The sequence below is a fragment of the Corvus moneduloides genome, chromosome 14 (genome assembly GCF_009650955.1).
Source record: "Corvus moneduloides isolate bCorMon1 chromosome 14, bCorMon1.pri, whole genome shotgun sequence".
Lineage (NCBI taxonomy): Eukaryota > Metazoa > Chordata > Aves > Passeriformes > Corvidae > Corvus > Corvus moneduloides.
The window spans coordinates 19,431,536-19,457,565 of NC_045489.1; the positions used below are offsets into that span (position 1 = coordinate 19,431,536).

At 48.0% G+C, this 26,030-nt stretch overlaps 1 protein-coding gene across 3 annotated transcripts; it reads right to left on the minus strand.

The window, feature by feature from the left end:
• Positions 1-1,038: 1,038 nt before the first annotated feature.
• MTMR8 (myotubularin related protein 8) lies at positions 1,039-24,047 on the minus strand. 3 transcript variants are annotated; one of them, XM_032123775.1, is made up of 14 exons: positions 23,931-24,047; positions 21,060-21,182; positions 20,004-20,166; positions 18,163-18,320; positions 16,441-16,569; positions 15,092-15,226; positions 13,245-13,377; positions 11,624-11,733; positions 10,592-10,717; positions 9,064-9,113; positions 8,299-8,499; positions 7,761-7,889; positions 6,819-6,945; positions 1,039-6,309 (listed from the first exon to the last, which is right to left on the minus strand). In XM_032123775.1, the coding sequence occupies exons 1-14, from the start codon at positions 24,027-24,029 to the stop codon at positions 6,082-6,084; spliced, it is 1,911 nt and encodes a 636-aa protein (XP_031979666.1). In that variant the 5' UTR covers positions 24,030-24,047; the 3' UTR covers positions 1,039-6,081. The 3 variants fall into 3 exon arrangements, with proteins under 3 accessions (XP_031979666.1, XP_031979667.1, XP_031979668.1); XM_032123776.1 differs by lacking the exon at positions 23,931-24,047 and adding an exon at positions 22,703-22,779; XM_032123777.1 differs by having other exon boundaries at positions 6,222-6,309; positions 6,790-6,945.
• Between the last annotated feature and the right edge of the window lie 1,983 nt (positions 24,048-26,030).

Genomic DNA, 26,030 nt, shown 5'->3' on the forward strand with positions numbered 1-26,030 from the left:
ACAAATTCCAGGAGAACACCGGAATCCATGAGCTGCTTGCAGGCAGGAGAAACTCCAAGTACCACACCTTTTGTCTAAATTCCCCCCAAATTAAATTGCAGTTTTATCAATCCTAGCCAGTGTTAATGCTAATAATCCAATTAAATGCAAGGCGAGTCTAATTGAGTAAATGAAGGATTTCACTGGCAGCACTAAGAACATTTAAAATTAGCAAGAAGCCTGTGAAACACCCAGGGACTGAGGATACCCCAGTGCCAGGCCCATTTTATTGCCTTCAAGCATAGAAAATACCCATTTTTAAGGTGGAAAATCTTCATCAGGGGCCGGCTAATGGGTCTGGAGTCTGTTCCTAGCATTCACAGGGAAGTTTTGTACCTGGAATCTCCCTCCTGAGCATCTTCCCATCTCAGCTGAGTTTGTCTGCACTTCAAAAATGTAACACCTCTCTATCCATGATGAAAAAGAATGGGATAAAGGAGGATTTTTCCAGGACACCATCAGCAGTTGGGCTGTGGGTTCTTCACTCTGAACCCATCAGAAAAAAACCTCTTCACTGGACTCACAAAGGTTGGACTCAGCTCCTTCCAGAAGCTCTGGTTGCTCCTCAGAAAGCTTTGGAAGCCAGCCTGGAGACAGCTGTGGCCAGGTGAGTGAGGGACAGACAGCTCTCCAGGAGCAAGGAAACACTGAGGAGATACTTGGGTTTAATACAGAACGGAAAATCTAAATAAAACCCCTTCCAGAGCAGCACAGTTTGCAGAAGACACCAAGATTTAACAGAGTTCCATTGGTTAGATTCCTTTTTTCCATGGGTTAGATTCCTTTTTCCCCCCGTAGTTATATTCCTTTTTTTCCATTGGTTATGTGCCTTTTTGGGTTGTTTTTAAGACCCTGCACCCCTCCAAACCAAAGGTATCACCCCATTTCTGTGCTGTGGAGGGGAAGTGGCTCCAGACTCACTTTATTAATTAATATCCTTTCACTGACTTCACCTTTCCAAGTTTTTCTGAGTTAATTCCCAATAAACAGAGCAGCCAGTTCCTTTAAAAAGGCAAGGGGTTTATTGGTGTAGGGAATAAAAATACCTGCAATCCAAGTGAGACTCCGTGGGACAAACACAGAGAACAGACACAATTCTCCTCTAGACAAGACAGGGTTCAAGCAGTGCAGGGACTGAACTGCCCCTCAGGGGCACGTTCCAAACGGGGCTTCATCCCCCACAAATGTCCCTCACCAGTGACACAGACAAAAACAGCAACAGGGACATTCCCAGCCAGCACTACACACGGTTTTAGGGACATTCCTACAAGGATCGGCTTGGGGATGACAAGGAAAATCCAGCTGGAGGATGGGATCCAGTGCTGAGTTACTCCAGTAGTTTCTGCTACATGAACTAGATGGAAATACAGAGAAATGAGAGAAAAACAACCCCTTGGCCCTGCCCTGCTCCTGCAGCTCCCAGCAGGACGCATTAATTAATGTCATTAGCAAACCTGCCCTAACGAATGGCCCACCTGCCTGCCTGGCCCCAAACACAGGCTTGAACATCCCCTGCTTCCTCAGCTAATTAATCAAGCGTGGACTGCTAATTAAAACATAAATAGGACACTTGGAGCAGGTTCTTCCCCCAGGGAATGCCTGGATGTGCGTGAGGGATGGATGGAAACCAGGAATAGCCAGGATAGGTCCCTATAAAAACAACCCCAGCCCTGAGCACAGAGCAGAGGGGACGGGGAGCAGAGGAAAACACATTTGGAATTCTCCTGGTCACCCCTGACTATCCAGCCAGGAAATTCCTTTGGGGTCTGAGGCTGCCCAGGCCTGCCAGGAGCTGAAGGGCAGCAGTGCCTGAACAGGAGCTCTTCCATTTCCAATGCTTTTCCCAGGGTGCCTCAGCTTTGGGAGCACTTCCCAGGGCTCACTGCTTCCAGAGGCGATGGAAACAGCAGCCACAGGGCTGCTCCACACCAACATTCCCACCTGGAGCCCCACAGCTGCACCTGCAGATCCTGTGGAGCTCTGGGCACCTTCAGCTCCTGACAAATCCCACTCTGCAGGACTGGGGAAGCTTCCTGAAGCTTCCCAGCTCCCCAAACCCATCTCCTCCTCCATCCCAGCCAGGGTGGCTCTGGATCAGAGCAGGCGGATTTTTATTCCAAGGAATTAACTTGGAAAGGCAATCACTAAGCACAGGAACAGATCAGGAATAAATCAGACCTAAAAGCTTTCCCAAACTGCTTTTCCTCACCCTTAAAGAGGCCATGGAGAACTAAAACTATGGACAACCCAATTGTTCCCACTTTTTCCCTGCAGAGCAAACAGCAACAATTGGATTTTCTCTCCCACAGGTGACAACTGCAAAAGAAAACCCAATTTAATAACCCACAGAATGAAATTCGCATTAAAACCATTTCAAATGAAGCTCCACGAGTCCCTCTTGAGCTTCTGAGTATGACAGGCACCGGCCCACTACAAGGTTACACCTGGTTGCAGCACAGGAGACACTGGGAACAGGCAGGAAGCCATGGAATGTCCTGGAGAAGCCATGGAACATCCTGGAGAAGCAGGAGCAGCTCCAGAAAAGGGAGAGTTTCACACAAGCAGAGCCCATCTGCAGCAGATCAGATCCCTCTTCCCTCCCAGTTCTCCCAGTCACAGGAATCCGAATGGAAAGGAGTTGCAGTGCTCCAGAGGAAAGCAGGATTTCTGACCTCACAAAGCAGGGATGCTCCCCTAGGAATAAAGAAGTTGCAGTAACTTTGCCCAGCAGCAGCAGCAGATTCCCACGTAACAGCTTCTGCATTCCTTTCACACCTCCAGGGAGCAGAGGATCCAGGCCCTGCTGCCAGCAGGATGCTCCAGGAGCAGGGAACACGGCTTTTCTGGGAAGCAGATCCCACCTGAGCTCAGGACACACTGCAGTGCTCTGAGCAGCTCCTCATTTTAGCTCTTCAAACAGCCCAGAGTCACCAGCAAAACCAAAAAGCTCCTTGTTCCTTGGTTTTCAATCCATGAGCTCATGGAAAGAGAGGAAAGCCTGGAATCTTTTTCCAGCTCCTAAATTACAGCACCAGCATGAAAGACTTTTAACACACTGCAGCCTTTGCCTGAGCCTGTACACATGAAACCCAGGAGGTTTAAAGGACATTAATTTTTGGCTCTGGCTCTGTTTTGCCACTGGAGTTAAAAGCAGCAAGGTTACTCCAAGCTTACACCACCTGCAGTGTCTGAGTAAGCTGGTGGTGGTTGTACACACCTGTAGTAACACTGGAGTTTTGTGGAGACATCAGTTTTGGGAACAAGGAAAGATTGTTAAACTCCTCCATTGGCAATTCCAAAGGCAAAGCAACACATGAACATTTACAGGAGCCTTCTGCAAGCTGGATTCCTACAAGAATTAACCATGGCATCTTTAAATCCTTCAGTAGTCAGTCAAAACCTTCTCCAGTTCTGTATCTCTAATGAAAATCAGGGAATGTATTAAAAATATTAAAAGAACTGATGATCCACAGAATAACTGGTCCTAAAAAGTGCCTGTCCTGGCCTCATGTCCCATTTTCTCACAGAATTTGGGGATGGATGTTGCCCAGTACTCCCTGGAAAGGCAAGACAGGGCTGATCCATCACTCACATCTGGGTCAATATTCCACGTGATCAGGAAATTAATTTTTAATCCATCACCTCTTGTGGCTCCCACTCCTTCCTCAACAACAACTCTATTTAAGTCTGACAAACCCTCAGTATTAAAAAGCTTCCTCTTTGCCATTCCAGGCAGTGGAGAAACACTGTGCTCTCTTTTTCCTTGGGCCTTTGATGTGCTTAATAGAACAGGTATTTTCTTACCCAAAACGAGCCACTCAGGGAGGTTTTGGTTGGTTTTTGGACACTGGACTAAGCCAGGGATTTCACCACAGGTTAAAAGCACATGAGCACAGCTATGGCATTTCCTGGTGTCATTTTGGAATGTTTCGAACTTTTACTGGAGATTGGGAAAGCTCAAATATTTTCAGTTGGCTTCCAAATTTTTTATAAAAGAGAAAAACTGATTGGAAAATTTAATGGCAGCACCTAATTTAAACAACAGATTGAAAAGAGAGCAGAGCAGCACCCTGAACTGAGCTGCACAGGGGGATTCTGTGCAATTCAGCACAGAACAAGGACTGTGGCACAGCTTTCCTTGGGGGGGTGAATCTTCCAAGCCCCCAAGGCCACACCATGATCTCAGAAATGTCCTCAGGCCCTGACCTTGATAAGCAGCACCCTGAGCTTATCAGGAACACTGGCTGCTCCCAGGGCTGGATAACAAATCCTGGCTTTAACCAACAGCCCTGCAATCTGATTTTTCTTGCCTGAATAACCCAAGTGGAACACTTTTGTTATTGACCTTTCAAAGGAAGATACTGACCCAAACTGCAGCCAGGCTGGAAAGTGACTCTGACTAAAACCAACTCTCTTAGGACTCTATAAACAGGGAACTCGAGGGGAATTTTTCCCAGGGATACACCTGGACATGGTCCTTGGGGCTGTGCCAGAGCCAAAGCACTGGGAATGCTGCCCTCCTGGATTCTGGAGGACTTTAGATTTGTAAGCTCAGCCTCTAAGGGAGCTCCTGTTGTGCTTATAGGAAATTCTCCATAAAACCTTTGTTCAATTCCTTATTTGCTGATTCTCTGCTGTTGAGTTTAAGTGCTGCCACTCTGTTTCTAGGACCCCTTTAGGCCTGACCTGTTGGTAATTCCAGGGCTCAGTCTGGCAGGTTGGTCCACTCTGAGCCTTGTGACTCAACAGGAGGATCTCCCTCATTCCTTTCCATCCCCAGCCTCCACACTGATTGATTTTAGATTGCTTGATTTTCTATTTCAGCTTTTCTCTGTGTGCTTTAACCATTTAATAAGTAACAGAGTGAACCCTGCCAATGAATTTGGTCACACTTTTTGATATCAAACCTGCTTCTGCTGATGCCTCTCCCACGGATTCTTTGGGTGACCTTCAAACACTCATTTGTGACACCCAGTTCCTGGGGATTGAAGTGCTTGTTTCTTCTGTTTCTTCCCAAGTTCATTGCCATGAGAGATACTGTTCACGAGACAGACAAAACATCCCTAATGTTCCAGGAATTTGGACATTCCCTCGAATCACTCAGCAAGTGATTTCATAATTTTGGGCCCCATTTCAATAACAGAATACAGCCCATTTGTAATTGCTGTCTCATCAATGATTCCAGCTTGGAACAGCTACTCTCTTGCTTCAGTTTAATCAAGATCATAAAATAAGAGAGAAAAATTCCACATAAACGTTCTCCTGTCTTTCCTCATTTCTAATCCTAAATCCATGAGTTCCAGGCTGCCTCTGTGGCTTGCTGCACTCCTGGCAATGAAGGAGGTCCATAAAAGCTGATTCTTCAAGAGGTCAGCTTGGAAAGAAGCTACTGAACTCAGGGCATCAGCAAAAACCCTGGAGAAGCTGCAGCAGGAGAAAACCTCCTCAAAAACACTGACTACAGGCAGGAGCCAACACCACACTCCAAACTCCAACACAAAAACAGCAATGGCCTGGCTGGACACTGACACTGTCTCAGAAAAGGCACAGGGGGTTTGGTTTTGTGTAACAAATATGCATAGGAAACAAAACGTGAATCAGTTCTGCTACAAGGCAAGGGTCCATGCAGAGATTCATTCACAGCTAAGAAAGGTTGGGGTTTTTTTTTATCAATTGAAGACAGACTGAAATTTTTTCTCATTTTAAGATGACCTTGGACCACCACTGAGAACAGAGGGATTTGCATCCTTCCTCCTGCAGTTACAAACACTGCCCAGCTCCTCACAGAACTGGCCAGGATTTCTTCCAGCCTCAAGCACCAGTGCTGGCAGGCAGCCCAGACCCTCAGAAATACACGTGTTCCCACTGAAAGCCAAGTTCTCAGGAATGCCAGGCAGCCTCCTGGCAGCTCTGCATCACCTGAGCTGCAGGAGCTGTGCCCCACAGCAGCTGCTCCCCCAGCCCTGCACACCCCTACTCACACTCAGCTGCAAATGGGGGCTGCAGCAGCTCCCCAGAGCTTCACCCAGCAGCTCCCAGAGCTCATCCCTGGTGCTGAGCCTGCCCATCCCCTGTGGAGGCTCCGAGATCCCGGGGCTGGGCTGGGCTCTCCTTGTGCTTCTGGTGGCCCAGGGAGGGGCCATTGCTCAGCACAGGGGCTGCTCCCTCTCCACAGTCCTGAGGAGGAGTTGGGGCTTTGGCAGCAGCAGGTCCTGCCTTGGGTGAGGAGCAGCCTTCACTGGGCAAGGGGCCGTCGAGGAAAGGGAGTTTCTGCACAGATAAAAAGGCATAAAACAAAGAATTAATACCCAGATGCCAGAGGTGGCCAAAAGCCAGGTGTCAACACAGCAGCCCTGTGGCAGTGCCTCTTTTCCAGCTCTCCAATCCAGCCCTGAAGTGCCTGGACACAGATCCTGCCATGTCCAATATAAACATCAGGAATAGCTGGACACAGATCCTCAAATGCCTGACACAAACATCAGGAATACCTGGACACAAATCCTCCCATGTCTGACACAAACATCAGTGTTTCATTAATAAAGCTGAAGTTTTCAGCATTCACATTACCCTAGCAAAAGACACCGATATTCTTCTCACTGGTGTATTTTAGATACTGTATTTTGATTTGTTGGAGGCTGTTTTGGGGTTTTTAACACAGAGCTTTGTCACTGAACCCCTCATTTTTACCCAGCTGGTTGCAACAACTCCTCAGTGTCCCAGTTTAATCCCAGTTCCACTTTCCAAACCCACCAGGGGATTTGAAGCCCTTTGTGCCTCACGTTTTCCAGCTCGGATGCGTTGTCCTCCAGTGTCACCTTCTGGCTGATGCAGCTCAGCAGCTGATCCAGCACACACTGCTTCGGGTGCATGCCCTTGTCAAAGCGATTGTACATCCCACACCAGAACCTCAGAAACGGGGAAAAATGAGAATCAGTTGTGCATTATTGCCAACAAATAGATGCTGCTTAATATTTTTAATAAATTGAGATCGGTAATTGATTTTAAAACCTGCCACAACCCCAGACTACAAAATTCAGTAGCAATGGGCAACTTTTCTGAAAGTTAAAAAACCCAGCAGTAAATATTAGAATAGGATGAAAATACATTTTTTTTTTATAGCAGATTTACTGGAAGCTTGGGCAGTTTATCTTCCAGTCCTTGGTTTGCCCAACCTCCCAACTTCTATTTGCACACAAAGCACTTAAAATCCCATTTTCATCCCCCTCTCTCTCAGCAGGGCCCAGGAGTGAGGCACAAACAAAGCAAAACTTCCCAGATCTGTTGTGACACCCTGGGCAATAAAACAGACCTGGCAACCCGAGCCTGCTCTGGGAAAAACCCTGGAGTGGGCACCGAAATCCCTGCTTGAAACACTTCTTAACATACATTAAAAAGGAGGAAAAGAGGAACTTTTGGAAAGGTTTAATGTGACAGAGCAAGCAGTCAGGGGGTGTGTGTGCTTCTCTCTGAAGTTCTGCTTTTCCTTGCCTTTCCCCACCATCTTTCTCAACACCAAATTAAAAATACTATTTTAAATTACAGCGCCTGAATTTATTTAACCTTGGTACTGCTCCTCGTTGTTTATGCCAGAGGAATGGAGGGGAAAGGTAAAATAAACCAAGCTAATCAGAGCAAATTTATTTGATTTAACCTGAGTTATCAATCTGCATTACAATGAAAGAAACGTCCCCCTCCTTCCCCTTCTTAACTGAGCAACTTACTGGAAACTGAAAGGTAGAGTGTTTGGTTGAAGCTCTTTGTAAGCTGTAAACCCTCTGTACAAAGGATTTCTCAACTCCTGCTTCCTCTGTAAGAGGAAAGGCCACAGAGAATGGGTCTTCTCAAAGATTCTGGCGAGTACAAAGAACATCTGATCACTAAAAAAAGCAGCAAGTGGATTAATAACTGCAGATGTTGGGAGGAGAATTAGATTAAGGGAGCTGAGAATTATTTTTATGATGGCTATGACTGATTTCATGAGGATACATCACTGAGGAATTAAAAGGGACACTCTCCTGTCCAGAAGGGATATCTGCAAGTTATTACTGTGATCCAAACTAAAACATCTTTTCTGAGATATAATTCACATTCTTTTGGGATGTAATTCACATTCTTTTCTCACACTGGTTAAGGGGAACATTGTCTTGAGAGATGGTTATGTTCTACAATCTCCAATTCCATAAAACACACCCATCCAGCCCCTTTTTGAGACATTCCAAGGGATTTGTGGCCTGGTGGCTCCACAGACTCCCAGCTCACCTGAGTTCCTCCCGCTCCTTGTGGCAGGTGCCCAGGAAGTTGCCAAACTGGCAGGAATAAACGTGGTCATGGATCTCGAGCAGGAAGCGCTCGTTGAACTCAAAGGAGCAGGGGAACTGCTGCATCAGCTGCCACACACACTCCACAAACTGGGTGAACACAGGGGACACCTCTTTGGGGTCCCCATCCAGGTGGCCACACCTAGAGAGGTGCAAAAACCAGGGTAAATCCTCTGCCACCCACCACAAAAGGGCCCCTCGCCAGAAGTTTTCTTCCAGGTCAAGTTTATGCTTTGGACTTGGGGAAGTCCTGACAAAGTGGCTGAGATCTTCTTCCAGGAGATGGCTGCAGAATTAACAGGCCTTGTTGGAGCATTCTGCACGGGACAGGCTGCCCAGAGAGGGCCCAGCATCCCTGGAAGTGTCCAAGAGATGTGTGGATGTGGCACCTGGGGACATGGGTTGGTGCTGGTTGATGGTTGAGCTTTATGATCTTGGAAGTCTTCTCCAACCTTCATGATTCTGTGATTCCATGATTAGCATTCCTCAAACAATACAATTTTGCAGGTGGGAAAACACCCAGAATTCATACAATGATTTTGTAAAGCAATAAAAACACCGTGATGAAAGAACAGCCTTAGCAGATACTGACTTGCAATGCAAATATTTTCCAAATGTTTTCTCCTTTTCAATTTTCCATGGGATCCCCTAAACCTGCAGACACTGTTTTGGTTTCACTGCCCCCAGGGGAATGTGCCCCTCTCACCTGTGTGAGAACTTGTGGCCCATTGCAATCCACTCCTTTTCTATCAGGACCTGCAGGTTCGAAACAGGGATTAAGAAAAGAGCATTACTTTGGTTAAAAAAGCAAAATGAAGCCTTTGATGTTAAAGCCTAAAAAGCTGACAACCTGCTGACCCTATTGCTATAAATATATCCCCAGAAATCAATGGAAACAGGAATTGTGATTTATAGATTATCCAGTTACCAAGGCAATGGCACTGCTGGAATCAGAACTCATTTCCGAAGTACCACTTTGAGGGAGTTTCCATGTTGTTAAAATCATAATATACAAATATATTGAGCTCAAAGAATTAACAGCTTAGTATTACACTGTGCTATTTAATTTGGGAAAGAGTACTGTGATATTCAGCAAAATAAATCAGCAACTGGAGTTCAACAAATGTTTAACAGACAAAAAGAAATATATGAAGTACAGCTGTGTAATGAGGAGTTCAGGATGAAATCAGAACAACTACATGGTATTTTTTCTTTTAAATAGATGCCTGTAGTTATAGAAAATTATAAGGAAGCAGTGTTTTCCTTACAGATGTCTCACATGACTGAAGCTGCATCCATTACCACTTTGCTGGATCATAGCTAAAGATAATTCCTGCTATCATCATCCAGATTAAGAGAAGGAAGGCAGAAACCCACAAGAGTTCTTAGGAAAGTTCATTTATATTGCTTCTTGAATTTTTCCATTCCTTGCATTGCCAATGAATTCATTTAGGAACAACCCTGTCAGGGGGGTTGTGCCTACAAACCATTGTCTCAGAGGACAGACAAGGATGTGTCTGTGTCACTGCTCCTAAGATAAATCCTGGTTCAGAGACAAAGCCCAGGCAGATGTTTCATGTGCTGATGGAATTTTAACCATTAAGAGGCTGCAGTATAATCCAGAAACAAAAATAGAAACAATAAAACCAGCATGGGATGCAAGGAAACAGTCCTGGCACTGGAAGAGGCAAAATCTGCATTGTTCTGATTTCAGGGATTCTTTCAAGGAACTCTCCTGAGACAGAGCAGCTCTTCAGGTATTTAACAAGAGATGACTGGAAAGAAACATCACAGACTGCCCTGAATTCATGCAGGGATGGCTGCAAATGAAGAAAAAGCCTGCACTAGAAGCAAACAGCCAAATTAAAGTGAAATGACGCAGATTCGACTGATGGACAGGGGACAGGACCAAGGTCACCCAATTTCAAATCCCAGCAGATGAGAGACCTTCAGGACAAACTCCTCCACCACTTTTTGGTGGATTGCTGCCAGAGCTGAAATCTCTCATTAGTGGCTCCCATGTAGACGTTGCAGGATACAAGGATTTGGGAATTGTCAATCAGCTGCTGCCGTGCTGTTCACAGCAATTACAGCTCCTTACAGAATCAAAGCTGCTTTATATAGGTCACCACTGCTCGGCCCAGGAAATGGCCTGAGCCACTTTCAGCAGGGCCTGTTTGCACTGGAATTGCACTGGAATTGCACTGGAATTGCACTGGAATTGCAGTCCTTACCATGAAGCCTTTGAAGGTCCTGTAGAAGGGGTCCAGGAGGAGGCCAGCCAGGGAGCAGACCTGGGCCGTGCGGTCCCAGCCGTCGGAGCAGTGCACCAGCACGCTGACCCTCTCCTCCCTCACAGCCTGCCAGGGACACAGCACAGAGCTCAGGGAAACACAGTCCTTCACCTGCATCGCCCCAAAACCCCAGGGGAATGCTTGTCATCTCTCCTCTGGCCCATGGGAATGCACCATTCCATCCAGAGAAGCCCCAGCTAGAACAAAGTGCTGCAGCAGGCTGGTAAAAAAGAGCCCTGGTGATCTCTGGAAGGCCAAGGATTCCCAGGCTCTTCCTCTGAGGAAAAAATTTGGTGGATGAGTAAAGAATAATAGTTGGACACCCAGGGATTAGAACTTCCAGATAAATTAGAGGAGTTGATCCCAACTTCCCCCCCATCCCATCCCTTAGGGCAGGAGAGAAACACAAAAGTTTCTTGCTTGTGACATGGCAAAACTGTGAGAGAAAACCAACATTTACCACTCACTACACTCTCCACAAACTTCCTGCACACCCTTTACTACTCCTTAGTGACTTCCTTCCTTCTGCCTGACCTCCAAAGCCACCAGCTCTGCAGAAATGAGGACTGTGTTGAATAATCAAAATTACAGTGTGTACATCACACAAAGCCCAGAGAAAACCAACTGGTCCAAATCATCCCTCGATTAAAGCAGAGCAGTGGATGAACAACGAGCACAGGGTTAGGAGTTGTTTGTACTGCTACAAAGAAAGGTTTATAAAGGTAATTTATTCACATTTTGTGATTTTATGTGTTTCAAATGAGTTCTAGTAAAGCCTAGTTACAATACAGGACACAGGACCTGTATTGGCCCAGCAGCTGCATGACCCACTTACGTTCTCCAACATTTTTAGAGAGCTGAGGCCAACCTGAACACCACCTTTTCCCCAGAGCCACCTTCCCAGCCTTGCAGCAGTCCCTCACACACCAAGAGGCATTTGTGAATCGAGCTGCAGCTGGAGAGCAGCTTTACCTTGGCCAGAAAGACACCTGCATCCATCACAGCCTTGATGTGCCGTAACCAGCCCGAGTTCTCCAGCCCCGTCAGGAAATCGCTCATGGAGGGAGACTTCATCTCACACACTGGCAACAAACACACAGCAATCAGCTGGCACCCCAGAGCAGCATCCCTTGCACCTCCTCATTATCTCCCCGAAAGTTTTAAGCGCTAGCAGCAATATCCTGTCTTGAGGACACACTCATGGTTGTATATCTAAAATTCATAATTAAAAAACTGCTGGTTTTGTGAGAATTTGAGGCTCTGGAAATCTCCTTCTGCTCTTTGTTTAAAGGGTAACTCATTATTTATTCAGCTGTGTTTTTTCCAGCAGTGAGCTGTTACTTCGCTCTAAATCCCCATCACATTTACAACCACTCACTCACTCCACAAAGATTTGAAGTTATTTCTCTCTCTAATTTAGAGACAGAAATAACAAGTCTAACCTTGAAGGCAACTCAGCTGCTCTAATGAAACCCAGCACAGAAAATACTGAGAGTAATAAAGTTCAGAGCACCCCAGTGAATGAGATTTTATCACTGCTGGAGAAGAACATGGGAGCAAAAACAAGTATTTATTCTGCCTCTTCTCCCACCACAAAATCACTCTGCCAGGAAGAGCCAGTTGAGGACTCAGAGCTGTGAACAGCCCCATTTTTGTCCAAGGTCACCATGGATCCTGCAAGGCCACCTGGGAGCATCAATTACCCAACTATGTGGAAACAAGAGGAGTATTATGGTGGTTACTAAAATATTAAACTCCTACTCTGGGTGACTGCACTGGAATGGCACCGTAGAAAACGAAGCACAGGCACCAAGCAGAAGGATTTGCAGCATCCCCTCTGCCCCATTCCACAAGGAATGGCAGCACAAGGATGGCAGCAGTGCTGGAAACCAGGGAGCAGAGCTCTGCCATCACCTTTATGGAACTTCTCCAAAATTCCCTTAGTGAAACTCTAGGCCTCATTCCACCCTTAATCCCAATGGCTCAGGTGATTCTTTCGCCCTGCTTTGCATTCTTCCCTATGATCACAATGAGCTTAATTACTCTGCATTTTAATATATTTATGTATTAAAACATTCAGTTAATACATTTTAAAGAAGTTTGGTTCAAAGAAATCAGAAATGAATGAAAAGTTAGAACAATGTATGTATGAGATTCAAGTCTTTGGAAGATCATGCCAAAATCGTATTCCAAATCAGAAATACTGCTAATACTCCAAATACGGCAAACCCCCAAAAGTATTTCTGAACAACCTCTGTTGGTTTTCTCTCAGTAAGTCAAGAAGCAACCATGAGACTGTCTTAGCTGTAAAATGTAATGTTTCTCTAACCTTTTTCTATTAATTTGGCACATTCATTAAGGAATGTTTTTAGTATTAGTTGCTATTTTTGAACCACAATAAAAACAAGAACAAATAAAATGTCAAGCCTTTCAACAGCATTGGTACTTTCAGCCACTTGAATGTAGCAAACAAAGCAAGATGCTGACTTTGCTTCCCTCACAGCACAATTGTGCATGGAACTTCTGGATATTCAGCAGGAGGTTCTGTCCAGGAGGGGTAAGAAAGACAAACCCCTCCCAGGGTTGTACCCACCTTCCAGCAGTTTCTGCAGGCTGCTCCTCATCACATGGATGTTCTCTATGCCAATGAACTTAAAACGAATGTTTTCATAATTATCTTCATTCTCATAGCCCTTCCCAGCAGCTCTGTTGGCCATGGCATTCAACTGGCAAATTCAAGGGATAGGAAAGAAAAGAGAAAATCACCACACAGTTCAGAGAGGCTGCTTTGCAAGTCCTTTTTTTAAAATCTCCCAGAAAATGTACTGGACAAAACTGTTACTCAGCTGTACTTCCCCACCTCCCAGACAGTTCTTGCAGCTGTTTCATGAAAATTACTGCAGTTCATTAGTCAGAGGCTCATTAAGACCCTACTTAGGGCAGTATCAACCCCCAATTTCTGCTGTCATCAGAGACATTGAGCCTGCCCTAACTGTGAAGCTACCTAAGGAAATTCAGAGAGAGGCACAAGGAAGCAGAACTAGGAAAGCCATTTTTAACAGGGACATACATACATGGTGGTACAGAAATAGCAAGAGAATTCCCAAGCTTTTCACAGACATACATGCACAGAGGAAATAAAGCCACCTGAGGGAAACATAGAAACATTCAAGTTGAGCACAAAGAACAGCAACTGCAGGAAAGAAGTAGAAAAGAAGCCAGCTGCTCTAACAATCCCCCAGACCAGTTCGAGAGCTACCAGGACATCTTTGGTGGGGCAGAAAATAGAGCAGCTCAACCCCCCCTAATCAATTTGGGCAGATTTTGCAAGAGGAGAGAAGAGTCAGATATGGTACAGACACGTTTAGAACTGTAAAATAACCCCAGTGCTTCAGTTCTGCCAGAGTGGGACAGGTTGGGTTAGAAGGAGAAGTGTCACCAGTTATAAATTCTCCCCTTGTCACCAAATGCTTTAGCACAAAATTGCCACCAGTGATGGGTTTGGGTGGCACATCTCTGCCACTGCAAGCTGGCTGTGCCAAAAGAACACGCAGTGCCTGCTATAAATGCACATTACAGAACAGGGGATCTCTAGGAAATGTCACACTAAAAGCCAAGATACACACTGGGACAAGATGTGAAACATTCCCTATTTTCCCAAAAAAAACTTCTGCTTTCTTGCCCTTGCCATAGTTTAACTAAATTTGTAGTTTGTATAAAATAACTGCAATATCTGAACAGTGAAGCAGGTTCTCAGAAAGCTCTATTTTTAAATACTCAGAGCAATTTAAATCTTTGCATTTAAATAATTGTGTGCTATGAAAACTCTTGTGTTCTAATTGGCTTACACCAGCACTCCTAATCCATATCCTTATAAGAGAACCATTGGAATTGCTTTCTAAACTCAGATCCCCAAGATGACAGTCATTAAAAATTTCATTTTGCAAATATTTCCTCTCACATAAACGCCTCAGCTCTCAAGTTCTAGCCCCAAACTTGAGTTGTATTAAACTCCATCATGAGAACATCATGAGTGTTATTTTTAAAAGGGAAAAAAAAAAGGGAGGGATTGCTTTCCCCCGTCCCACTTCCTCCCAGATCTGCCAACAAAAGCACTTCAGCCTCGTGGAACTGAATCCTGAGGCTTCTCTCCAACTCCACTTCCAGTTCTCTCCTTTATCCTTTAGGGCTCTGCAGGAAAATGCTTCACTGTCCCAACCAGTTCCATCAGGTCATCCTGAGCACAAACCTCAACCCAGGATACTCCAGGAGGGCAGGGTCCTTAGGAGCACTTCACATTCCAGCTGTATACCCTGACCCGGGAGCCTGATCCCACACTCCCGCTGCAGGACCGCCCCAGAACTGCGACAGAATGAACTGGAAACAGCACTGCTCATTCAGACAAGAGATTTAAAAGCAGCCCCAAGCCCATGGAGGTACCTTTGGCCTTGTGTCTACAACATACATGAAGGGGCTGCCGGGGTTGGCCTCTCGGATGGCCTGGAGCATCTGCTCGTCCTCCAGGCAGCGCGCGCTGAACCCGGCCAGGGGCTGGCTGCAGCGGCACAGGGCGGCCTGCAACACACACACAGCATCACCCCTGCTCCCACAGCCCCTGCTCCCACCCCAAACCCCTCTGGGGTCGCAGTTTCATTGTCCTGTGGGCTCTTTCTGAAAAGCTGCTGCTGAGGTGGAGACGCAGGAACACTACCGGGCCATTCCACAAAGCGAGAACTTTGGGAAACTGGAAGTGGTGAGGCTGAGGAGGCTCAAACTGCTCTGCCTGAGGGTCACTGCCCCAAATGTCAGCAGTTCATGGAATGCCAGAATGGTTCGGTGGAAGGGACCTTCAAAATGTCACATTCCCCCCTCTGCCATGGGCAGGGACACCCTCCACTATCCCAGGGTGCTCCAATCTGGCCTTGGATCCAGGGGCAGCCACAGCTGCTCTGGGCCTGCCCACCCTCCCAGGGAACAATTCCTTCCCAATATCCCATCTGATCCTGCCCTCTGACAGCTGAAAACCATTCCCACTTGTCCTGTCACTGTGGCCATATAAAAGTCCCTCTCCTTCCTTTCCATGAGCCTCCTGAAGGTACTGGAAGGCAGCAATTCCTCATGTGTTCCATTTGGTTTCTATTTCCAAACCATTCTTTTGAGTTTTCCTTATCAGTTGTTGCCGTTGCACACTCAGAGCAGCACTGGGTACATTTTAAGGAAATTTCATTAGTTTCCAGCACAACTCCAGGCAGTGCCCAGGTCAAGGCACGCTTCCTCAGGAAAACAACAATTTGGCTGGGACAGAATTTTCCTGACATCAGCATCTAAAACACTGCTGAGGCAGCAAAGTTACAAATTTACATTCTGGTCTTCAGTGGAAAAAAAAAAAAATGAAACCTTCACTTATTCTGAGCTAGTGGGGATTTATTTCAGGGTGGTTCCTCCTCTTCAATATTAAGAAAATCCAGCCAAGTCAACATATAACTTGATAAAACATTATTCAGTATAGCTAAACAGGAGATTAAAAAACCCCATATCAGAAGGGATTGCTGAAAACTGATTAAGAAAAAAATTCCCAACAGGAAGCTTGGAAAGTGTGTGCTTTTTGCAGGGCTCTGGATGCATTCCAAGCTCATTCTGTGACTCAGAACGAAAGCCATTAAGAGAAGCACAGTTCTCAAAGGCCTCAAATCTAATAATTATCTTATTCTTTCCTTTCATTAGAGGGGAACTGGACAAAAAGGGGAACCCTTCCTTCCCCTCAAGGCAGCAGGCAGAGAAGCACTAACATTGTTTTCCTTATATAAGTAAGAAAGCACCGGAATCCGCCCTCGGCTCCTGAACCTTGAACTTCCCATCACCACTGCCTTGGTGGCAGCTCGAGGCACCACGATTTCAGGAGGGTACGTGCTGCAAACCTGAGGGAGAAGAGAGAAAAAAACCCAGATGTTGCTACTGAGCACTTCAAAATTCATGAAAAATTCATCTTTAGCTGATTAGGTTATGAGGTATTCAGAAAAATAATGCAGGGAAACAATCAACTCTGCAGCTGAACCTAAAAACTGGACTGCACAATGCAGAGTAAAAGGAAGATCTTTAAATCCAGAAATGTGATGGAAGTTTCTAATTTAGATTCACAGAATGGTTCGGGTTGGAAGGGACCTTAAAGCCCATCCCAACCCCTGCCCTGGGCAGGGACACCTCCCACTGTCCCAGGCTGCTCCCAGCCCCAATGTCCAGCCTGGCCTTGGGCACTGCCAGGGATCCAGGGGCAGCCCCAGCTGCTCTGGGCACCCTGTGCCAGGGCCTCAGCAGCCTCACAGCCAAGAATTCCTTTCCACAAAAAGAGAAAATAAGAACAACTATACTTTAAAAGTTCTCTCTAAATCTTATGCAACCTGAAAGGCACTTCCAGCACTCAGGTGGAATCCTCAGAGAGCAGCTTCATCCCTTCACCTCAAACAAGCACAGCCTTTGCAGCATGGACTTCACAGATAAGCTGCTCTCTCCAAGCCTGGCTTTACATCAGGCTTGACAATTTTAAAACACAGGCTGGAAACCCTGAGGAAATTCTAAAGCACTGGGGAGTTCCACTGCAGCAAGCAAAGCCTCAGAGTGATTAATGATTTGAGATGGCCATGTCCAGGTGCCCTCAGCAGCTACTGGAAACAGCACCTCTCACACCAGATCTCAATTCAGGCCTCCACAGGCACAGGCAGGTAAAACTGGAAGTCACCTCTGACAGCACAAGCTTGTATCTCTTCAACCCAAAGCTTAAAGTGAAGAAAGCTACCAGGGGAAGGGAGTGGAGAGGCAGGGGAAGGGATTCAGGATTGTGAATATATTGGTGTCTTCCTTGTAGTCTCTTGTTCTGGCTTTTTACCAGCCAGGTCTGACTGTACACAGCCCCAGAGGAAATAAAAAGGGAAATAAAGCAGAGCAGGATTTTGAACAAGCTTGCTGACAAATGCTTTTGTTTAATGTTGTTTAGATGCAAGTTGGCCTTTCAGGGAAAATAACAGCAGCAGGCACTTCAGACTGAAATGACAGAGAGCCCTTAGATAGCAGAAGATCCAACTGAGAAAGCAAAAAAAGGTCTGTTTTCCACTGCTGTTTTTTCCTTCCTTCCTTCCCTAGTCCCTCTCCACTCTGCCTCATTCCCCACCCATCCAAACTGCTGCCATTTCCTTCTCTCCTCCACATCTGTCACCAGCCAGGTGGGACAGGCTTTGGAAATACCAAAAGCAGCTCAGGGTACTTGAGGCTTTGCCCAACAGATGGTTTGACATTTCTGCAGGAAAACAAGGCTCTGGTCCCTTGCCAGGGGGATCAAAGCACAACAAGGTGACTCTGCAGCTCTCCTGGAGCATCATTATCTGCAACTCCACATCAAGATGATGTGCTTTGACTCAAACCGAGTGAGCTCCTCGCTCCCCAGAGGCAGCAGCAGGGCTGTCATTAATAACAACAAGGAGATAGTGCAGTAAGTGGCTCCTTTGGGCAGGAATTACCTCATAGTCCTTATTAATATCCGTTACTTCCCAGTAGTCGTTGGGAATTCCCATGCGCTGGTAATCCAGTTTCAAATCAATCAGTTTCCATCCCATTTCCCGGTTCTCTTTGGACATTTTAGGATTGTAAGAGAAAGCATAAAGTTCTTCGGGTTTCACTGGGAAGGAGAAGGAAAAAAAATCAACAAGTTAGAGATGCAAAGACATCCAGAGAGCCCAAAACTTCTGGAAATCAGTAACTGAGTGCTACAGAGGAGTGCTGGAGATATTTAAAACTTCTTAACCTCATGTTTATAGGGTTTTGGCTGGGGTAGTACCAAGTGCTGACAATTCATCCTGGAATCCTAAGGAATTTCCAATACTCAGCTCCCAAATGCAGGGAGATACATTAATTCTAACGAAGTGTTTTAGTGTTTAGGTTGGAAGAAGTAATTTCTCCTAAACCATTGATTTCCTCCTGAATTCACTGCAGTAAGCAATGTTAGATGAGATTTATATCATAACCATTAACCCTCGCATTAAAACATGGATGAAAAGATTTGTTTTTTGTGGAGAGTTCATACAACAGCTCCTGCACACCTGTAAGGCCATTGCTCACCCAGAAATTCTGAGACTGGAAGCCTTTAGGGATGTGTGGAATATTGCTGTCAGCCCAACAAAGGCTTCAGGCTGGCTCTGACAAATGCCCATTTACCATCCCAATCTCCTTCCCTCTCTTCACAAAATGCAAATCCAACCAATAACTCGTTCAGCTGATTCCCAAGGCAGCTCCAGACACACAGGGAAACCTGTCAGAGGCTGATAAAGCAGCTGGTTACTGGGCAGGTAACCCAGAGCTCTCCATCACACCTGTGCAAATCATCAGTAATGATGTGCTCTGCCAAAAATCCATGAAGGGAGCACACTCACAGACATCTTCAAACAAACAAACAAAAAGCACTGTTAAAATCCAGAAGCAGAAGAAAAGAAAGAGCTACAGCATTTACACAGTTAAGTAGAGAACAAAGAAAACTGGCGTGAGCCCCTGCAGTAACACCTCCCACGCTTCAGGCACTACCCAAACCTCTAATTTTTAAAACCTCAAAGAGCAGTGACAGCTTTTAAATGTAACACCACAAACCTGCCAGCTACAGCATCAGAGGGAGAACTTCAGAACTAAGAAAACTCCAAAGAGCACAAGAGGGATGCTGGGAATAGACACAAGCCTTAATATAAATTAAAATCAAATCCAAACTCAGCAAACCCCGTTTCTCCTACAGGATTTCCAGCCCAGTCCTGTGTGAAGGCCAGCAAGAAGCTGCCTGGTGCCATTAATTCCCCTCCCTCAGCCTGGCGACACCATTTGCAATTACAAATGACATCCTTTTAATAACACAACTCCAAATACTGGTTCTAGCACCCCAAAACCGGAGGCTGCCACAGGCAGAAGCCAGGTGGGAACTCAGTGGAATGCTGTCCTGCAAGAAGAGCCTGAAAATTCATCCACGCTGGAACAAAAAGCTGGAGCTAGAAGAGAGCACGGGCTTTTGACGGTGTCTGGCTCACACTCTAAGACAGACTCTGAGTCAGGGCAGGGTGAAGCACAGGCTTTCACAACTGAGCAAACACTGCAGAGCAGCCCAAACGTGCTGCTGGAAGCAGCAAAGATGCCAATTTGTGGGATTCCGGAATTCTGTGAATGCCTGGATCAGCTGGAAAGGGCAGAACTGCACACAGCCAACAGCTGGGTGACACAAGTGACTGACAGCGGCCGGGTTTGGGATATGAACTTTGCACAGCTCTCCCAGGGCTCAGCTCAGAGCATTCCAAAGCTTCCCAGGCCAGACTGCCATCCCCAGTACCTGGCTGGGAGAGCTTGAGCAGGGAGGTGAACACGTCGTGGCAGTCCCGCTCCTGCCCAATGACAAAGTGAGCCACGTGGAAGTTCTTGCAGTGGATGAGCAGGGGGTACCCGGCCGTGGTCAGGGGCAGCTTCTCCACGCTGGAGATGTGGTGATGCAGGATCTGGAGAACAGGGAACAACCACCAGTTGTCACTGATAAAGCTGTGAGCAGTACGAGCAGATCTGAAACGTTTGTAATACAATCAGCTATTTGTGCTTCCTGCAGCTAAGGAGCAGCAGAAAACGAGTTTATTTGTGATATTTATCAAACATAAACTGCACCCAAAGCCCAGGGAACTAAAGCAGGATTGAAAAAACACAGACCTACATAAATTACTTTCAGAGGCAGATGTGCAGCTCAGTTTACCAGGTGCACTTTGCTTTCCTTGCACCCCCATATGAAACAAACTCTGTCACTCCCCTTTCACCTTAACATTAATAAAATATGCTTGTTTCAGTGCTAATTCTGCACTTCTAAAAGCTGCAAATTCATTTTTAGTGGTTTTGTATATTGAGTTTGAGACAGGAAATTACACAAGTTTTTTACATTCCTTGAACTGACACTAATTCCATGAGTGAACTCTATCAGGTCACATCACCACTGTGCTCATTTCCTTTCCAAGCAGCTGCTTCGGGGAAGCCTTTGGTATCAAAATGCCATAAAAGACCACTACAGCTTCGGAATTCCCAAACCTGTTTATTCTGGAAATGAGAACTTTATGTTCCAGGACACAGGGGGGAATGGCTTCCCACTGCCAGAGGGCAAGGATCAACAGGATATCGGGAAGGAATTGCTCCCTGGGAGGGTGGGGAGGCCCTGGCACAGATTTCCCAGAGAAGCTGTGGCTGCCCCATCCCTACAAATGTCCGAGGCCAGGTTGGAGCAACCTGGGACAGTGAAAGGTGTCCCTGCCCGTGGCAGGGGTGGAATGGGATGATCCTTCAAGTCCCTCCCCATCCAACCCATTCTGTGATCTGAAGCAACCCTTCCAGGTGTGTTTCCACCCCACCATACCCATGTTTCCTTCCTGACTTCAGCAGAAGCATCCACGTAGATCAGGTGCGTGGCTGTCAGGTACAAGGTCCCGGTCGCTGCCTTCCTGTTGGCGTAGCGATCCAGCAACTTCACGTTTTCAACCTGCAGCAGGAACACAGGATGAAAACACTTCAGAATCCCAGAACTGCTGTGGTTGGAAAAGTCCTCCGGGATCATCGAGTGCAGCCTGTGCCCAATTCCCACCTTGTCACCCAGCCCATGTCCAGCTGTTCCTCAGACACCTCCAGGGACGGGGACTCCAAACCTCCCTGGCAGCCCCTTCCAAGGCCTGACCACCCTTTCCATGCAGAAATTCCTCCAAGTCCAGCTTTGATGGAAGAACCACCTAAGCACCTGTTGAACTCCATCCATTCAACTTCTAACACACAGCTCATGAAGCAAGTCAGAAAAAGACAAGAATTTTAGTCCCCCCTGCAACAACGAGTCAGCTTTACACCATGAACTCAAATTATTTCTCCATGAATTAAAGCCATAAAGGTTAAGCAAACAGCCATGGCTCAGCACCAGCAAATCCTAACAGGATTACTGGATTTGTAGCCAAGATGATCCCAGTTTGTCACTGTGCAAGGCTGCAGAAGTAACAAGACAAAGAACTGCAAAGGAAAGATTTGTCTGTGCTCAGGGTGATCAACATGTTGCTCTGAAAGGAACAGCCCTCTCCAGTCTGACTTCCCACTGCTCATTCCCTGTTAGTAGCTACTTCTTGTAGCTCACTTCCTGGCCTCCAAGTGCATTTCATAAACCACACCAAGCTAATTAATAAAAAACAGCTTTAAAAAACATCAGTGCAGACATAATAAAATATGTTACAACTCTGGATTGATTTTCTCCTGGCCTATTTGCTGCCTAATGAACGCAGATGGAATTTTTCTTTCGCCATTAAGAAGGAATAATGGGGAAAAAATAATTGGATGGACAACGAAAACAAATGTTTTAGCAGTAGATGATAGATTAGTTCTGGGTATTGAATGTGTGAGGTTCCTTATGCTGGTCTCAAGTAAATCATGGAAAATCTCAGGAAATAAACTTGGCGAGCAGAGGCTTGGGCTCAGTGTCCTCTTAGCAGGTCATGTTTTTCAGCAGGTATAACCATTAAATATAATATTGCCCTTTTCAGGGCACTAGAGACATGCAGGACCAGCAGAACACTGCAGGGCAGGGGGTAAGGAGCATCCCCAAACTAACGTCCTAGAAAATAAAACGAACAGCAATAATCATTCTTGCACTAAAGGGTAAAATTAAATTATCAACTGCTGCCTGAATAAATGCAATTCCTTCCAGCATAGCATTCCCAGAGCTCCTGTTTGACTTAATTCAATGGGAAAAAAAAAGCACATTTTGACTCACTCATTGGGACTGAGAGGAACCTCCACGCTTTGCAAGGAAGGAAACATTCCGGAATCATCCCCAAACCACCTCGGCATCAGCCCCTCCACTGAACCCCCCTCCCCACAAAGCGCCGGAGCCACCAACACCTTGGGACCGCGGCTGCGACCTCCCCCCACCCGCAGCCCTGAGGGCGCAAGGGCCGTTCCGCGGCGGGGGAGCAAAGGCAGCCGGCGGTGGGGAGCGGAGCGGGCCGGAGCCCCGGGCGGGGTTACCTTCGGGGTGCTGATATGCTCCATGGCCGCCCGGCCCCGCCGCCAGCGCCCGCCCCGCCGCCATGAGGGGCCGCGCGCCCCGCCCCGGCCCGGCCCGGCCCGCCCGCCTCGCGAGAGCCGCGCGCCCCCGCCATCTTGGCTGAGGGCAGCGCTGAGGGCAGCGCCCGGCATGAGCCCGGCATGAGCCCGGAGCCCTCGGCATGAGCCCGGAGCCCTCGGGATGAGCCCGAAGCCCTCGGGACGTACCCGGAGCCCCCGGGATGAGCCCGAAGCCCTCGGGGTGTGCCCGGAGCCCTCGGGGTGTGCCCGGAGCCCGGGATGAGCCCGGAGCCCTCGGGGTGTGCCCGGAGCCCTCGGGGTGTGCCCGGAGCCCGGGATGAGCCCGGAGCCCTCGGGGTGTGCCCGGAGCCCTCGGGGTGTGCCCGGAGCCCGGGATGAGCCCGGAGCCCCCGGGATGAGCCCGAAGCCCTCGGGACGTACCCGGAGCCCCCGGGATGAGCCCGAAGCCCTCGGGGTGTGCCCGGAGCCCGGGACGTACCCGGAGCCCCCGGGATGAGCCCGAAGCCCTCGGGACGTACCCGGAGCCCCCGGGATGAGCCCGGAGCCCTCGGGGTGTGCCCGGAGCCCTCGGGGTGCGCCCGGAGCCCGGGATGAGCCCGGAGCCCCCGGGATACGCCCGAAGCCCTCGGGGTGTGCCCGGAGCCCTCGGGGTGTGCCCGGAGCCCGGGATGAGCCCGGAGCCCCCGGGATACGCCCGAAGCCCTCGGGGTGTGCCCGGAGCCCTCGGGATAAGCCCGGAGCCCCCGGGGTGCGCCCGGAACCCGGGATGTACCTGGAGCCCCCGGCATGAGCCCGAAGCCCTCGGGATGAGCCCGGAGCCCCCGGGATGCGCCTGGAACCCGGGATGTGCCCGGAGCCCTCGGGGTGTGCCCGGAGCCCCCGGGATGCGCCCGGAACCCGGGATGTACCCGGAGCCCCCGGGATGAGCCCGGAGCCCTCGGGGTGTGCCCGGAGCCCTCGGGATGTGCCCGAAGCCCTCGGGATGAGCCCGGAGCCCCCGGGATGCGCCCGGAGAGCGCTGGGAGCCCCCTCATCCTCCGCAGGATGGAGCCTCTTCATCCTCCACTCCATCCTCCTCTGCCCCGTCCTGCTGTGGTCCCACTGCCTCCCCGTGTCTTTTCCCCTCCCAGCACCGGCGAAGCTCTCAGGAAATATTTCAGGAAAAAACCTCCTTTTTCCCCTCAAAGTGTGTTGCCATCAGGTGTGCCGTCTCGATGGGCAGCAGGCTGACGGCATCCTCCCCTCGAGAAAGGGGCTGGAGGCACATTTATCACGTTCATACTTGTCACACTTCCCACAGCTAGTAACACCTGTTCGTCCTGTTTGCCGTGTATTTTAAATTCCAAGCACGATGCTGGATGCCCAGCCCGGATCCCGGGGAGCTGCTGGAATTGCTGTTCACTGCTGCAATGAGTGTTGGTGTCTCACAGCCCCAAGGGCAGCAGCTTCCCAGGGGAAGCGGATGACATCCCAGCGGATGAAAATGGCATTTTGGAGGGAGATGTTTGAGAAAAGAACAATTTATTGTGCTATTTTTACTGTGAGAAGGGTGGGAGGGGGCATTAGCAGACACCCAAGGTTTGCGTGTTCCAACGCAAACCTTGAATTGCCGAGAAATTCCCTTCAGGAGCCTCAGAATGTACAGGTTTTAATTGTTGGTGATCTTGTATCGGACCTGAAAATTTACCTGTTTTAATTATTGGTGATCTTGTGCCCAGCCTGAGAATCGACAGCTACAAATTATAACATAATCAGAATCCCAGACTGGTTCGGGTTGGAAGGGACATTAAAGCTTCCATTAAAGTTCCAACCCCTGCCATGGGCAGGGACACCTTCCATGGGTGTTATTCCATACTCTATAATTTCTACCACTCGTACAAACCCACACAGCCTCAGATCAAGGAAAGAGGAGACACACGGGCTGTAATTCCCGGTGTGGAACAGCACAAGCCCCTCCTCTGCAATTAGTGGGGGCAGCGCTCGTTAATTAAGGCTTTGTGTTTGTGCTCCACGTGATCCAAAGTCGTTTTTCTCCCGGTAGCTTCTCCTGGGGTTTGCAGAAGGATGGGGATGGTTTATAAGGTTAATAATAAACGGGGTGGGGATAACTGAGGGGACTTTCCAGCACTGCACAATATGTACCTGTGGAATAGCAATGCTGCTTCCTCCTCTTCCCAAAGGAAAGTGCAAAAACTCAAGGCAGAAATAAAAAATGAGGGAAGGAATAAGGATGTGGAGATGAGAAGAGCTGGAGGAACAGTTGCATTGCTCAGCCAGGCACTACCACCCTCACAGCTTCCTCCCAAACTATGGTGCCACAGGGATCAGTCTGAGCAGGAATCTCAAGGAATAAAGAGAGCTGAATTCTTCCAGAGAGCTTTTCCCAAGTCACAGATGGGTTGTGCCCATCTTCTGTCTGAAATCTGCATTTACCGAGCCTGAGGACATGAGGCAAAGGGAGGTGTCAGAAGAAAATAAACAGAGAACGAGGCCATGGTGTCGAGCTTGGAAAATGCATTTTGAATATACTTGAAGAAGGTGAACTCATAAAAACCCACCCAGATCAGAGATGAACATGACTTAAAAGGGGCTATTCCTGTCCTCCAGCTGCTTTTGTCGGATGGATGGATGGAGGGATGGATGGATGGATGGAGGGATGGGTGGATGGATGGATGGATGGATGGATGGATGGAGGGATGGATGATGGATGGAAGGATGGATGGATGGATGGATGGATGGAGGGAGGGATGGATGAGGGATGGATGGATAGATGGAGGGATGGATGGAAGGATGGATGGATGGAGGGATGGATGATGGATGGAAGGATGGATGGATGGATGGATGGATGGATGGAGGGATGGATGGAAGGATGGATGGATGGAGGGATGGATGATGGATGGAAGGATGGATGGATGGATGGATGGAGGGAGGGATGGATGAGGGATGGATGGATAGATGGAGGGATGGATGGAAGGATGGATGGATGGAGGGATGGATGATGGATGGATGGATGGATGGATGGATGGATGAGGGATGGATGAGGGATGGATGATGGATGAGGGATGGATGGATGGAGGGATGGATGAGGGATGGATGGATGGATGGATGGATGAGGGATGGATGGATGGATGGATGGATAGAGGGATGGATGGATGGAGGGATGGATGGATGGATGGATGGATGAGGGATGGATGGAGGGATGGATGATGGATGGATGGATGGAGGGATGGATGATGGATGGATGGATGGAGGGATGGATGATGGATGG

What these genes read in the sequence shown, in the direction of transcription:
- MTMR8 (XM_032123775.1), bottom strand. Translation starts at nt 24,029, where the DNA reads ATGTGCCTCCAGCCCCTTTCTCGAGGGGAGGATGCCGTCAGCCTGCTG. An exon ending in CAGGTGTCTTTCTGGCCAAG is followed by an intron (nt 10,718 to 11,623) that starts GTAAAGCTGCTC and finishes TGTCCCTGGCAG; the next exon opens with GCTGTGAGGGAGGAGAGGGT. An exon ending in GGCCACAAGTTCTCACACAG is followed by an intron (nt 8,500 to 9,063) that starts GTGAGAGGGGCA and finishes GCACCTCTCTAG; the next exon opens with GTGTGGCCACCTGGATGGGG.